We start from the raw sequence: 14,963 nt of genomic DNA, 5'->3' as shown, positions 1-14,963 counted from the left end.
GGCCGACGGTCTGTGACAATGTTTAGGGTCAGACGGTGCAAAAAGTGGACAGATTCTCGACACGCACAGTTCCCCAGCCACAGGCTTTGTGGATGCAAAAGACGCAACCTGGCACTCATTATCGGCGCTAAAGTTTTTGGCCAACGTACTTTCAAGACAGGCATCTCATGGGCATCGAATTATGACACTTTTAGTGGTTTTTGCTAACTATGCGAGTTTCCTTTTGCCATTTGGGACTGCCACTGACTGCCTTCGTGTTTTCATTTTAATTCTGCTCTTTTGATTTGTTTGAAACTTTACTTCGATTTCAGTAAAGAGCAAGACACGGGAGAATATACCATTATATAATATACATACTTAGTATATGTTATACGCACATGTTTAAACATACATAAACACAATGTTTAGGTGTGTGTGTTTTTGCGTGCTTACATTGGTTCCTTTTGCCTATTGCTGCAAATGTATTTAATAGAAATAAGCATTTCTAAACAGAAAAACATTTCTATTGTTGTCCAGGAGGACTAAACGCGTCGATCTCGAAAATTATAAGCAAACTCCTTTTTTTTTTTTTTTTTTTTTTTTTTTTTTTTTTATATTTTGTTTATTAAGAAATCTGGTATCCTGTTACTCTATGTTAGCAACTTTTATCAGAGTGACATAATTACTTAGCTTAGCGATGATTGTGGTTTTACAATTAGTTATACAATTAGGTTAACAGATTACAGAAACATATTTTGGTGTAATTAACGAAGCTTGTCACCTATACATAACGATCGATTAGGTCGGTTGGGTAGGTCCTCTTCAGTCGCCTTCTTCTTCGCCTCCTTAGCAGGCTCCTCGCCAGGATGTTTGGATGGTTGTGGAGCTTTGTTGAGTAGCTCGCTGCTTGCCTGTTGACTATGTCGCCCACCATTGGAACCTTGAGGTCCTTGGCGATGTCGCGTGTGCGAATATACCATTCGGCTCCAGTTATTTTGCGCAGGGTTTTGGCCTGAATGATGCGAATTTTGTTCAGGTGTGTTTTTGCAGCTATACCGTAAACTTGAAGCCCGTAACGCCACACTGGGGCAAGGATTACCTTGTAGATTAGGACCTTGTTTCGGAGCGAGAGTTTGTTTTTGGAGTTGAGGAGCCAGCTCATTCGCCTTATCTTAGATTTGATGTTGCTCGTTACTGCAGAGACGTGCTTACTAAATGTAAGTCGTCTGTCGAGAGTGACACCTAGGTACTTGTGTTGACGATATTGCTCTAGAAGCTCACCATGAAGAAAAAGTCCGGGGCATGAGTCCTTGCGTAGAGTGTGGGTAACCGTGGCGCACTTTCCAGGGTTCACTGCGATGTTCCATCTACAAGCCCAGTTTTCAAATCGCTTGAGGTATTCCTGCAAGAGGTCAGTTGCCACGTACACACATTTGTTTTTTGCAAGGATTGCCGTGTCGTCAGCAAACGTGGCCACCAGAAGGTCCTGCCGATCATTCCGTCTGCTTGCATTTGCTGTGGGCATGTCATGTGTAAACAGGCTATATAGCGTGGGACCCAAGACGCTGCCTTGTGGAACGCCCGCTTTTATGCGTTTGGTTTGAGAGGCTACTCCATCCTGCACCACTTGAAAGGTTCTCTCAGTTAGGAAGCTCGCAATGGTGCTAAATAGCTGCGGATTCAATTTGTCCTTTATCTTAGAGAGGAGTCCTGCGTGCCACACCCGGTCGAAGGCTTCTTGGATGTCAAGGTATGCTGCCACCACATACTCTTTCCTGTGAAAGCCGTCCAAAATATAATTTGTGACCCGATGTAGTTGCTCAGGGGTACCGTGTTTGAGTCGAAACCCAAACTGGAACTTCGGGATCAAGCGTTTTATTTCCGGGGTATCCAGGACCCTTCTGAGGATGCACCTTTCCAGAATCTTACCAAAGGCAGGCAGGAGGCTGATGGGGCGATAGGATCCCAGTTGATTAGGGGGCTTTCCGCTCTTGTGCAACATGATTATATGTGCCTTCTTCCAAGCCACTGGAAAGTAACCTAGCCGAAGAGCTGCATTAAAAATGGCGACGAGAAAAAGCACCGCCTTGTATGGCAGTAGCTTGATTGTCTGGTTGTCCAACCGATCTTCCCCAGGGGCTTTGCTGCTTTTTAATCTCTTCATCTCCTGCTCTACTTCTTGGAAGGTGATTGGCGATACAGGGAGTGACATTTGGAGTGGCGCCTCCAGGATTTGCGCGACTCGCTGTATCCTTGCATGCGATGCGGTCTCAAACGGCTTGAAGCGCTCCTCCAAGTTGCAGGCAAAGGCTTCGGCTCTGTCCATTGGTGATCTGGCCCAGGTGTCATCGGGAAGTCGAACGGGGAACTTTGGCGCAGCTTGCCGCTTGTATCGACTGCTAAGTTTCCACAGCGCGAATTTGGAGCTCTCGTCTGCCGTTGCTTCCTCCAGCATGGTGTCTGTGGCATTTCTTTTCGAGATAATCAGCTCCTTCCTGACCCTGTTAGCAATACGACGATAGATCCTGTCAATCGTGGGGTCCTGGGTACGGACATACTCCCTCCTCAGTCGCTTTTTTAGGGCGAGAAGACCTTCCAATATGGGGGAAAACGTCCTTGGCCGCTGGCTTGTAGGGGCTGAGTAGATATGTGCGGGCGCAGCGTTGGCGGCTGCGGCATGTACTTGGTCCAACAGGGTTTGTACTGCAGCGTCGACGTCCTCAACTGACAGAATCTGCGTGTTTAGGTTGATCAAGCTATTTAGTTCGGCCTTAAATCGTTGGATGTTCGACCCAGGGAGGACAAGCCTGCGCTTTTTTGGGATCCTTTGTGCAGCCGTGTTGATCGTTGTGAGGAGTGGCAGATGGTCGGAAGATAGATCATACTCTTCGCGAACCGATAGTACGCTGTTGGGGATGCCCTTGAATATAAAAAAGTCGATACAGGAAGGCGTACTTTGCCGGTTGTACGGAAAGTGGGTAGGTCTACCGGTGGCCAGTACCTGGGCTGAGCAGGGAGTGAGCGCCTCATGGAGCGCAGTGCCTCTGCTGTCAGCTCTGTAGTTTCCCCACAGTCTGTGCTTAGCGTTGAAGTCGCCTCCAACGATGAATTTGGGGCCAAGCTGGCCAAACAGGGAATCAAATTCCGCTCGGTTCCAGGGGATGTTTGGTGGTAGGTATGCTGCCGCAACGAGGATTTCGCCCAAGGGAGTCTCCACCATGATAGCAGCCAGCTGTGTGTCGCTGGAGGTCACTGTGTGTAGATGGTAGTGTGCTAAATCCTGCTTTGCCAGCACTACAGCACCACCTCTGGCTCGTCCTGTAGGGTGATCCGCACGGTAGCAGACGTACCCCTCCATTGTTAGGTACAAGTTTGTGTGCAGATGTGTTTCTGAGATGAGCATGATGTCTACATCATGCTTTTTCAGAAAAAGCTTGAGCTCGTTAGCATTTTGGAGGATGCCACGAGCGTTCCACGATCCGAGACGTAACTGGGTAGCCATTATTTGCGGCTTTTTGGGAATCTAAGCTGCGGGGAACCTTGCGCATCCTTTAGCTCTTTAATGCTAACCAGAATGGTTGCAACTGCGGCATTCAGTGCTGCAATGGACTGCTGGAGGTTTTGAAGGATGCCTCCAAGGGAAGCGTCTTGCTCCTGAGGCCCTTGCAGTGGTTGTTGGAGCTGCATTGGATTGACGGTGGGCTGAAGAGTGCGCGCTGGGGGTTGGCGGACTTGTACATGATGGCCTGGCCGTAGCGCATCAGCATACGACAGGCCCTGTTGCACAATTCGGGAAGGTACGAACTGCTGAGTGGTTCTTCGTGTATTTTGAGGATGGCTATATCGTGTAGGAGGGGAGACATTGATGGCCGGCTGCCTGGCATTTAGTCTCACCTGATAGCTTTTGCATCCTTTATAGGAAGCAGCATGGTTTCCCTCGCAGTTGGAGCATCGCAGGTCTGCCACTGTTTTGGCCTGGCACTGCTCGGAGTTTGTCCAATGGGACTGACCGCACCTACCACACTTGGGCTGTTTGAGACAGTAGTTTTTGGTGTGGTCGAACTCGAAGCAGCGGAAACACTGCCTTATACTATTGTTCTTCCTCGGAAGCTCAATAGTGACCCGTTGGCGGCCAACCTTGTTGAGCCGCAGCGCTTCCCTGTTGTTAAGAGACTGCTTGAGATCGACAAACCAGAAGTTGCGACTTGGAAAGTCGTTGGTGGAGTCTGCATCACTTGTTGGCTGTCTGGCGCCCGGGTTGTAAAGGTTCGTCACAATATGGCCGTGCGATGTAAAGGCAGCTTCAATCTGGCTTCTGGGAGTGGAAGCGGCCAGATTTTTAACCATAACGCGGTATGGTCTGTCTTCCTTTAGGCAGAAGTGGGTAAATTGCACTCTCACTTCAGTGAGCTTGCGGACAATTGCTCTGTGGGTGTCGGCATCTTTGGCGTAAATTCTTAGATAGCCAGAGGGAGAGACCTTGAATTCATAGGCGTCTGCGCCCACTGCCTGATCTATGGTTCGCTCCATTGCGACAATATCGCTGACTCCAGGGACTGTTATCGGCCTGGGTTTGGAGATCTTTTTCGCTGATTGTTGTTGGTCTGTGACTGGAGGCGCTTCGTCGGCAGTGTCCATCTCGCCGTCATCGATTACAGAGGCGTCTTCCTGAGGCTCAAGGGAGGCATATCTGTTGCTAATTGCCGAAGCGGTACTGGGAGTTGCGGGCTTAGCTCCAGCGCGGCTGGTGTTGCGGTTATTTAGTTGCTTCCCTTTTTTTACGCCTTCGGATAATAATGTAGTCCCACGCCGTTTTTTTGCGGAAACCGTTTGCCAATCTACCAGTGGCTCTTCGAAGGCTGGCGTAGCACCTGCGTTCTTTATGGGAGGCAGAGGGGGGTTTGTGACACAAGAACCAGCTGCCTGGGTGCCATAAGGGGTGGACTGCAAGGTCGGATTGGCGGCTTTGGGGCGGGTCCCGATGGGCTCTAAAGCGGCGCGGCTTGTGCCTGTTGAGGCAGATGTCCTGCAGCCGCTGCTGGATGACGCTGTGGTTGTGGTGGTTGTTGCTGTCGTTGTGCTGACAGTGCCGTGCTGTTGCGGTTGCCAAGTCGAGCATTGCTGGGTACCGGCTGACAGCGAGGTGGAGGCGCCGTTCCGGTTTGCACTACTGGCGAGCACGTTGTTGTAATATTGGTAAAAATCTTCCAGTGGCCTGCTTCCGTCGAGGCGATCGACATTAGCGGCTATATTTGTAGGGGATATAATTGAGCTGTTCGGCAGCGGGTAGATTGGCGAATGAATTTCTTCGTTGTTTTGGGGTCGGTTGTTTGTAGCCATTGTTCTTTACTTTGTTATAATTTTTTCCCCACAGGGAGAAAAAAGAATAAAAAATAAAAACAAAACAAGTTTTTTACACTTAATTACAAAAATAACCCGTATTTTTGTAACAAGTGATTGATCACAAATTGTGACTTTAGTGTCAGCACTGTCACTGCAGTGACTGTTTTGCCAGCACTATCAGTGCAGCTGCAAGCTGAAAGCTCTCTCGCGAAAGCTTTGCTGCACTCGCGCACACACACACGCACTTGAGTTGCGATCAGCTGAGCGCAGCTTAAGTTTTGCAAGAACTTGTTCTCACGCACTGCACGCGGTAATTTTTTTGTTAAAATATTGTTAATTTGTATAACACTCCGGCTGCCAGAGGCAGCAGTTGCGTATAGTTTACCCACTATAAGCGGGATTTGTATGGATTGCCCTGGGGCGGGCTTTATACAGTGTCACTGTCACTTTCTTGGTTTATGCCTGCTGCCAGCGGTGCACTAACGCGCACACACACACGAGACTGCAATTTTCACGTCCGATCTCCAGAGAAACACAAACGTAAGTGAGGCAAACTCCTAGTTTTACAAATATTAAAATCTTACATTTTACTTTTGTTTCATTTCATTTTGCACTACTAAGCTCTCATGTGTATACTTTGCGGTTGACATAAGATCGCTAAGGTGATTTGTGAGCACCATTATAATCAGAAAGTCTAGCTTCGAGTTCGAGATGAACAGACAACGATTTCCTATTTTGAATATGTGTATTCATTCAATTTTCATTTATTGCATGGTTCAGAATGTTATAAAAGGCAAGTTGGAGGCCTTTAGTGTGGAGTATCCAATCCAGCTACCAGCAAGACCGCCGTTTCTTTCACAAAGGAAACTATGTGATTCCTTGCTTAATGGACGCTATATTCATGACATAACACTCTGGATTCCCTCTTAGATGATTATGTTCCCAACTCGAGTCCTTCCGTTGCTCTTTCAAAGCCATCCTGGCTTACGCGAGACAGTTTAATAATTTTGTAAGCTTGAAGCGAAAATCTTCAATTTCTCTCGGGGTAGATAAAGCACGGCCAATCACTTGTATCTAAATTGTTCAAAGTGTATGTTTATGATCTTCAATCGTACTAACAGTTAAGGATGTAGGCGTTCTTTTTATACCCTGAACCCATTGAAATTGGGTAAAAAGGGTATTACGTATTTGTGCAAATGTATGTAACACTCAGAAAGAAGCATCGCCGACCCCATAAGGTATATATATTCATGATCAGCATCAATAGCCGAGTCTTGCTACTTATGTCCGAAAATCTATTGATATCTATATATATTTATATATATGTATGTATATATTTATATGTATTATAATCAGAGGGTAATAGAATCAGAGACACTTCCTCCTTTCTGTTAAATACAATTGTACAAATCTATTATAGCCTATATAAAAACCTGCTTACCAGGAAATTTGATCACATTTTCAACTTTTTAACAGATTTTGGGTCTGATGAATTATTAACTATTGTTGATTTATATCATCAAAATATATTATATGCTCGTTAGATCATAGAGTAAATTGTCGGCATTGTGCGAACTGCTTATAATTGCTGTAATTTGTTCGCATACAATTGCGCAAACTTATTTACGTACAATGTGTAGGTTAAAACTAATTGAAGGCTAGCAGCATCAAGTGCCCCAAATGAAATCAGCAATCGTTATCATAAAAAAATCTGTTAAAACGACAAATTTGTACATTACTCATTAGAAAATATTTGTATGTAAAGCAACGGCAACGCCAGTCTAGTGCAGAGGGCTCGACTAGCAGATACCTAACATCCTGGCCTAGACTCTAACTGGTATGTGTACACATACAGAAAAGTTCCAGGTAGCATCTAAAATGCCTTAGCACGAAAGCCACCAGTTTCAGAAAGGGAAGCCCTATGCTAATGTATGTACGAGGCAGAAGGAAGAATTTGTACGATGATTGTGAATTTCAAAGTATTCTAAAGCACATTAGACTGGGTACAGACTATCTGCCAGCTGTTCAGCTGTCAGTACTCAATTGTTTTGAATTTTCCCATTTCTGATTTCTAAGAAACTTAATTAAAAATTAAATTAAAACAGCTATGCCGTTCTATCCCACAAATCATATGGATTGCTTACACTTCTGCTCTCTGAGCAATTGAACGAGTCTCGGACCCGAACAAAAACGAACTCGACTTGGACCAGAACTCTAAAAATTTAATGGCTACAAATTTTTCTTCTAGCTGTTCCATCAATATGTTGTATGGTTAGTGGTATTACGCACTATAACATAATAACACCGCGCTGTTGATTAATTGGTTAAAGCTATTTTCAGGTTGCGATCAAATCAAAAGTAAAGCACTTTTATTATGATAATTGAGCCGCCCGATATTAAAAAATCTCGTACATGTACTCTGGACATACATGTGTATGTAAGAAAAAATAAAACTTTGTATGCAATTCAGACCGGAGACAATGACATACAAAATAGTTTTTCAATGAATACTAGCTAAAAGCGTAGCACGCAGTGAACAGCGAAATAGCAAATGACACATAGTAAAAAGCATATATGATTACAAATTAGTCAAACTCGCTTTAATGAAATCACGAAAAACTAATTAACACTTCGAGTTATTGCTAAACGAATGACATATGTAACGCAAGGAAACACTTTATTGAGTTAAAAGCGAAGCTGTTCAATATTTCAAAATATATTTATTGACATCTTTATTAAAAGCCAAATATGTACAAACATACAGCTAATAGTATAAAACTGATTGTCCTAACTATTAGTGAGGAAAGGTGCGTGATAGACACCAGAAGTTCTTATGGAAATACATATGTACAACTTATGTACATACATATGTACCTTATGTGAAGTATGTTGTTTGGAAAATTCTTACCGTATGCGTGGAATACGTTTCTATAGGATTGTTTTTAAAGATCGTTGCAAAATGTTATTGGGAGAACTTAGCTAAGTACGGTGATGCTATGCTTCTGATACGTCTACAAAGCCGCATCAAATGAGGAACAAACGGTCGGCAATAAAGCGTTTTTAGTAGTAAAACAGTTCATTTCAGGTTAAGCTTTCAATCTAAAATTAGCAACTGACAGAGAGTACGCATTTCATTTCACACTGGCACGAAACACTAAATTTGCTTAATTTGATGTATTTGTTGGGCAAAAATATAAAAATGAAAAAAGAATGCCAAAAAAAAAAAAAGTAAGCCAAAAAACACGTAAGTCCTGTAAATGGGCGGCACAATATTTATCCAGCTAAAAAAAAAAAAGAATAGTTCATTTTTGGAGCAACAAGGAGCTTGCTATTTTACAAATAAAACTCACCAACGGGTTGGGGACTGCCCGCAATATCTGCTGGATAAGCTGGGGCAATAGGCGCTAGAGGCACACGCTCTGTGGGCGCATCGGGGATTCCAGTGATCGGGGACCTTGGTGTGGAGGCGTCGTCGGTGAGGCGATGTTTTAGCTCGTCATATTTCTGCGCAACTGAGCTGGTAAAATCCTTGGCACCTTCGCCAATCTTTTCAGCATAGGGCCTAGCCGCATCGGCGACCTCCCCGGCACCCTGCTTCACCTTGCAGCCAAAGTTCTTAAAAAAGTTTTTAAAATCGCTGTCGTCTGGATTCTTGACCTCATCGCAGTCGGCAGCGCGACACTGACTACTCAACAGCACCAGACCGAGTACCGAGCAAAATATGATAATAGCTTTCATGTTGCTGATTGTTGGCTTTAACTATTCACTTCGAGCTTGTCACTGCGACTGAACGAAGCAAATTGACTCACAGTCGCACAATGCCAGAACCACCGAAGCTTAGATTCGTGAGCCATACCGGTTTATTAGCGCTTCGTCGCGCTGATCTGCACTTGCCCCGTTCTCTGTCGCATCTTCATTCAAACACGAATAAATTGAACCGACAGCGTAAGACAAAATAAACTTTATTTACATTCAATGCGAGCCAGAGCTTATCTTTTATATAGGTTCAAAAAGTCAATTCCATAACAGGTATATAGGGTCGGCTATTGATGCTTATCAAGACTTTATTTTGACAAAACATACATTTAATTAAATAAAATGAGTACTCTTAAACTAGATTCATTCGATTTACTTAAATTTAAATGAATTGAAAATGCGTCTCTTTTGATTTTTGTAATGGGCCCGCATTTTCATGCGCTGCATTAACCGAATGCGTAGTGTATATGTATATTGGGGCTCGGATACGTCTCTTGAGCCTTAAGGTTCAGAAGGTTTCCCCAGAATTGAAGAAAAATAGCACACGGACGGGTAGACAGACGAACGAATGTACGAATGTACATACTGTATGGAGTAAAAGATACCTACTTCTACCTATTACACACATTTCAGCAAAATCATTTTACCGTCATACAAATTTTTAATCGGTTCAGGGTATACAAACAACAAAATTATTAAAGAATGCTTTTCAAATAAAACTAAAAGCCTTTAAGCATGCTGCGTATATATGGTCCTTGTGTTTTTTAAGATAAACATTCTTATGAATGAGTTTGTGTGGAAAGAAGTTCAAGTGCTTGTTGCGACAGCTTGCACTGAGTACGCGGTATCTCCATGTCGATATCCCCTTGTCGCTGACTCGACAATAGCTCTCTTTCGGTTTTATTTCACATTTGTAAAAAATTATTGTTTTCAGTTTGTGATTCATACTCTATGGCATCTAAGACTACAATTACATTGCATCATCGTAATCTAATGCTAGATAAATGCATATATAAATTCGCTGGCCGGCTTACTTAAGCAACTCTATATTGATAATCTCATTCTCCTCCTCATTGGGAGCGGGGCTACTTAATGGCGGCTCTGCGGAATGCGTCACCTGAGCCAGCTCTACATTAATCGGTGCAGTAACGTTGGAGTCTGTGTTTTCACTAAGCGTCATCGGGGTCGTGGCTTGCGTGGCATCAGCTCCTGCACTGGGAGGCCTATTGGCAACAGCGCCAAGCAGCGTGTCTATAAGATTACCAAATCGGTGCACAATGCTCAAGCCAACGCGTTTGGCAGTTTCTTCTAGGCGCTTTGCCTCTGTCTCCAAATCTTCTATCCAGGGCTTAGCTTTCTCCAGTGTACACTGCACATTATGCAGAAACTGATTTACCTCGCTGGGCCTGGGCGTCGCTCCACTCTCTTCGCTTGTCTTGACACTTGCCTGGCCATCCGTTCCACAGATGATGGGTGCCGCTTGCAATTGCCCAATGCATAGCAAAAGCATTGGTAGCATTAGTATATGAGCCATCATCATATCCGTCCCTTAGTTTATGTTGTGGTCCCAAAAATTGGCTTATTGTGTTTTCCTTTACCTAAGTCTTCACTTTAACTGTTTCGTGTGCTGTAGACATTAAATAGGCGTGTGCAGCGACTGAGGCTAAAAACCTGACTGAAACAAGTTTGCGGCCAACTGCAAAGGCATGACCGCTCCACCAAGCTTGGATTTCAACTGCAGATGGGTTACAGAGCGCTTGCCAACGAGCTCTTTAAGAAAGTCGTCAAGCGAGTAAGCCGCCAGCAAAACGTATTCCCCAATCAAAACAAATAAGAACATAAAGAACGGGTGCTACCGACAGTTCATTACTCTGTTCACAGTGTAAAAATCTGACCTGAGAGCATTCTTGATTAAAGATTTGGCGAGTCTACAAATTCTAGCTCTTTTTTTTTTAATTTAAATAAATAAAACAATGCCATTTATGAGACTTAACTTATTTTCTTATCAAGTTTCACTGATCTTTTGAGAAGTTCAATAGTAGGAGTAGGAGAAGCTGTAGGAAATATAATTTTTGTGGCTGGCCGTTTCTATTTTCGAACTTTTAAAGTTGGCGGATATTTGGCACTTGCGTACGGACGTTTATTGTACTGAAACAATATACCCGTTTTAACTATATGAGAAGGGTATACAAAGGAAAGGGAACAATGCACTTAAGACACTCTAATTTTGTTTACACAAAGTCGACCTCATTGTCAATCGATTGTACCGACAAAAAGTTCTGAAAAATAATAGATCGACAAGCCGCCGTAAATGATAAAACAGCGATCATCTTAATTAAAGCATATGTAGATAGATTACTAAGCAAATCGAATGGTGCATGCAAAATGAGCAACTTGATTATATGCAATTGCTTACATGCAAGGCTATGTATTATGCTTATTCATGGGGTCAAATATTCCGTCTTGAGCCTGGTTAGAATCTTAGCTTATGGAGTACTAGCGCGTATTCTCCGGCTTTGCCCGTATATATATATATTTTTTTTTTTTTCACCCATCACCCTCCCGTTGAAATATCTACCTATTTTATATAAAGAACAATGGACATTCCAGATCTAAAACTCAATATTAGCTTTTAGAATTTATATAAAATGTTGGGTACATTTGATATAGCAGTTTGTTTTATTTACATAGCAGATAAACGAAATAATAAACACACAAAAAAAAAAAAGGATTACATATCAACTCAGCTGCATTACTTCCTTAGCTTGCTGCAGTTGCCCAAGGCATCCAGAATGTGCCCGTGTCCGCACTGTTGCTCCCCTTTGAGGATGTCTGGATTGATGATCTCGACGTTGGCAAGAAAGCCGCGATCTTTGCTCATCTCCTCAGCGGAATCTTTGGCAAGCTTTTCGCGAAAATCACCGAATCGCTCCTTAATATCGGAGCCCAGATCCTTTGCACGCTCTCCCAGTTTCTTGGCACCCTCCTTTATTTCAGTACCTAAGTCCTTTGCCTTCTCCCCCAGCTTTTTTGCGCCATTCTTTAGCTGACATCCGACGTTCTTAAAGAAGTCGCTTACCTCGTGCTCGGAACTGCTGCTACTGCCAGTTATCTCCGAAATTTTTTCGCCCATTTCAGTGAGCACAGCAGGCACTTTCTCCTCACAGTCAAGCAGATCTGCATGGCTATAGGAAAGTCCAAGCAAAAGCACTGACAATAACCAAATTCCACGTATCTGTCGCATGCTTATTCACGTATATTATGTATAAGATTCTATATTCCAGTTGCTGATCTTGTCGTTTAGTTCCTGAGGTGCCGGTAAGATAGTTGGCTTCCAAACTGAACCTGACCGTAGACTTCGGTTGACTGGCTTCGAGCGAGGACTGTCCAAGCGTTTTATTCACCCCCTTGTAATAGTCATAAAGGCCACAACAACAACAACAACAACAACAGCAACCAAATAACAAGGCAGCCCCGTTTTTTTTTTCAAAAATTGTCGCCTTTTGTTTGATTGTTGTCTTGATGCCTTCGCCTTTCCGCTTTATTCAATTTATGGGCTGACGCCAAGTCGAACTCAATGCTGATAGAGACGCACTCGTTTGTTCGCTTTTCTTAATACATAAGTTCAAATTCAATTACGGGTTCAACAACAACAACAACAACAGCAGCAACCGTAATAACGACAATGACGAGAACTTCCCACTTTGCCGTTGATTCTGAGCTGCGCTTTTTCGCTAATTCCGAGTTTCCAAATATGCATAGGCATAGCGAATACCCAGTGTATTGCTTGCTAGTCGAGGCACTGATACAGGCCTATGTATGTAGAGCATCTTAAGTTCGTTCACTAGACGTATGAATATACATAGCTAAAACCACCGGAATACTCACTCTCTATACATACATTGATATACTCCCTAATCTGAGCATAGCCGCTAAATTGGATCGGATTTGTTGTTGTAAATACTTAAGCTCGTTAAAAAAAAAAAACAGGAACAATCTAAGGTCTACAAACAAATATATATTTTTTTACCCTCTCGTTCTAAATGTGATTCACTTGCCAGTTCTCAACGCGATAAATAAAATGTCAGTAATATGCATTGACTTTTTAGAAAATTGAACATTTAAGTAAAGCAACAAGTATAATTGAACTTAAAGCAAACATTTTTAACATTAAGACAGTATCATTATCAAAAGTTTATTTAAACATTTTCGATATATCCGTTTTAAACATGGAACCTATTTAAAAGGTATGCTTTGCTTGTAATATACTTATGTATATGGAAGCTTTAAATGGTCGCGTTGCCGGTGAACTTTGGCTTATAAAAGAGCATAAAACTGCTCGGGAATATCGAATTTCCATACATATATTTATTCATTTATTCTTCAAACTGAAAGTCTGAACTTTAAATGGGATGTTGGGGCAATTGGGAACTGTTTTATTTGGTCAAATCATTGCCGCCAATGCTGCCACCAGCATTAAAGTAATCTGCAGCATCTGGGATCTTCTCGGTGTCCGTGCTGCCAGCAATGTCCTCGTTGTCTTCCTCATCGTCCCCCTCAAAATCATAAGTGTCATCGAACCCCAGCGAATAATCCTTTTCCCCTGTGGGCACTGTTGTTTCAGGTAATTCCTGAGGCAACTCTGGCAAAAAGGGCAGCTCAGTGGTGGAAGTGGCAACAGTACTGGTGGTGCCAATAGTAGTTGTGGCTTCAGTTTTAGTTGTTGTTGGTGAGCTGTGGCTGTCCGTGATGATATTTGGCTTATTAGAAAATTTAGTGCCTGCAATGAAAATGAAATGAAAACAATTAAATGACGTAATGCCCAATAGTGCATTCTTCATAGCTTACACTCGGGCAATGTGGGCTCAAAGTCGCATCTTATGCGTAGGTCCATATCCTTATCAGTTAGCCGTCTGATCTGCTTTGGTCGAGGCGTGGGGCGACGCACAATGTAAACTTCGCGCACCTCATATATTTCCAGTTCGGGATGATTTGGAGATGGCCGGCGACGAAAGAAACGCTTGTAGTGGACAGGATTGGCAGGTACGTCGGCCGGATACGGCGCCGATTCCACAAGCACGCCACAGATGCAGAGCATCGCCGCGAGCATTATACTCAGGACATATAGTAGTTTTTCCATCGCTGCGCTATGTAGAAGACTGATCGAGTGCCTTCTCATCGCCGCTTTAGCATGTCGGGTACTCATTATCACAATTTACGCAGTCCAATGCCTGATAACCTATTGACCCAGCTTGTCTGCAGATGAACTCGTCATTTTGAAAGGCACTGCATACTTTAGGGTGGCCATTGCTTATTTTTATAGATTCCCTTTGAAATTGGGTAAACAAAGGGTATATTTATTTGGGGTAAATCCTTGTGACAGGTAAAGGGAGGCATATCTGTTCCCATAAAATTAATATATTCTTAATCAGCATCAATAGCCTAGTCGATCTAGCCATGTCCTTCTGTCTGTCCTTCCATCCGCATGTGTGAACGCAAGGATCTCAGATACTATGAGAGCTACAGGAGAACTTTGAACTAAGGTCCTCTAAATGCCTGCACAGTTCGAGTTTAATTCCGATAATCGATAACATGCCCCTTTTCTAAGCAAACGATAAGACTCGATATATTTTTGATATATACTTAGCTACAACAACAGTATATACAGATCAGCATGTTTCATTTAATAGCCTCCGACTGATGCCTATAAACCAAATAAACAATTCAATTGAAACTACCCACAAATTGCAAATTGCAAGTAATATTCTCTATATACATACATATATATATATATATATATACGCTCACTTTCATGCGCGTCTTTATTTAATTCTATAAACAACATTGCGATTGCGATTGAATTGTGTTGCTGCATGTGCTGTTAT

The 14,963-nt window shown here is 43.0% G+C and overlaps 4 protein-coding genes across 4 annotated transcripts; all 4 read right to left on the bottom strand.

The window, feature by feature from the left end:
- Window positions 1–8,481: 8,481 nt before the first annotated feature.
- LOC6631619 (uncharacterized) lies at window positions 8,482–9,117 on the bottom strand. The gene is made up of 2 exons (XM_002055525.4): window positions 8,673–9,117; window positions 8,482–8,603 (listed from the first exon to the last, which is right to left on the bottom strand). The coding sequence occupies exons 1-2, from the start codon at window positions 9,058–9,060 to the stop codon at window positions 8,596–8,598; spliced, it is 396 nt and encodes a 131-aa protein (XP_002055561.1). The 5' UTR covers window positions 9,061–9,117; the 3' UTR covers window positions 8,482–8,595.
- Window positions 9,118–9,268: 151 nt separating this feature from the next.
- On the bottom strand, window positions 9,269–10,792 carry LOC6631620 (uncharacterized). The gene has a single exon (XM_002055526.4). It carries the CDS (start codon window positions 10,616–10,618, stop codon window positions 10,109–10,111), a length of 510 nt encoding a protein of 169 aa, XP_002055562.1. The 5' UTR covers window positions 10,619–10,792; the 3' UTR covers window positions 9,269–10,108.
- A 942-nt stretch (window positions 10,793–11,734) lies between these two features.
- Window positions 11,735–12,460, bottom strand: LOC6631621 (uncharacterized). Its single transcript, XM_002055527.4, has one exon. It carries the CDS (start codon window positions 12,320–12,322, stop codon window positions 11,831–11,833), a length of 492 nt encoding a protein of 163 aa, XP_002055563.1. The 5' UTR covers window positions 12,323–12,460; the 3' UTR covers window positions 11,735–11,830.
- Window positions 12,461–13,426: 966 nt separating this feature from the next.
- LOC6631622 (uncharacterized) lies at window positions 13,427–14,244 on the bottom strand. Its single transcript, XM_002055528.4, has 2 exons — window positions 13,927–14,244; window positions 13,427–13,858 (listed from the first exon to the last, which is right to left on the bottom strand). The coding sequence occupies exons 1-2, from the start codon at window positions 14,216–14,218 to the stop codon at window positions 13,515–13,517; spliced, it is 636 nt and encodes a 211-aa protein (XP_002055564.3). The 5' UTR covers window positions 14,219–14,244; the 3' UTR covers window positions 13,427–13,514.
- Window positions 14,245–14,963: the final 719 nt, after the last annotated feature.

Source organism: Drosophila virilis, chromosome X, assembly GCF_030788295.1.
Source record: "Drosophila virilis strain 15010-1051.87 chromosome X, Dvir_AGI_RSII-ME, whole genome shotgun sequence".
In the NCBI taxonomy this organism is placed as follows: Eukaryota; Metazoa; Arthropoda; class Insecta; order Diptera; family Drosophilidae; genus Drosophila; species Drosophila virilis.
Note: the sequence above shows the minus strand (reverse complement) of the source record. Positions and strands in the feature narration are given on the sequence as shown.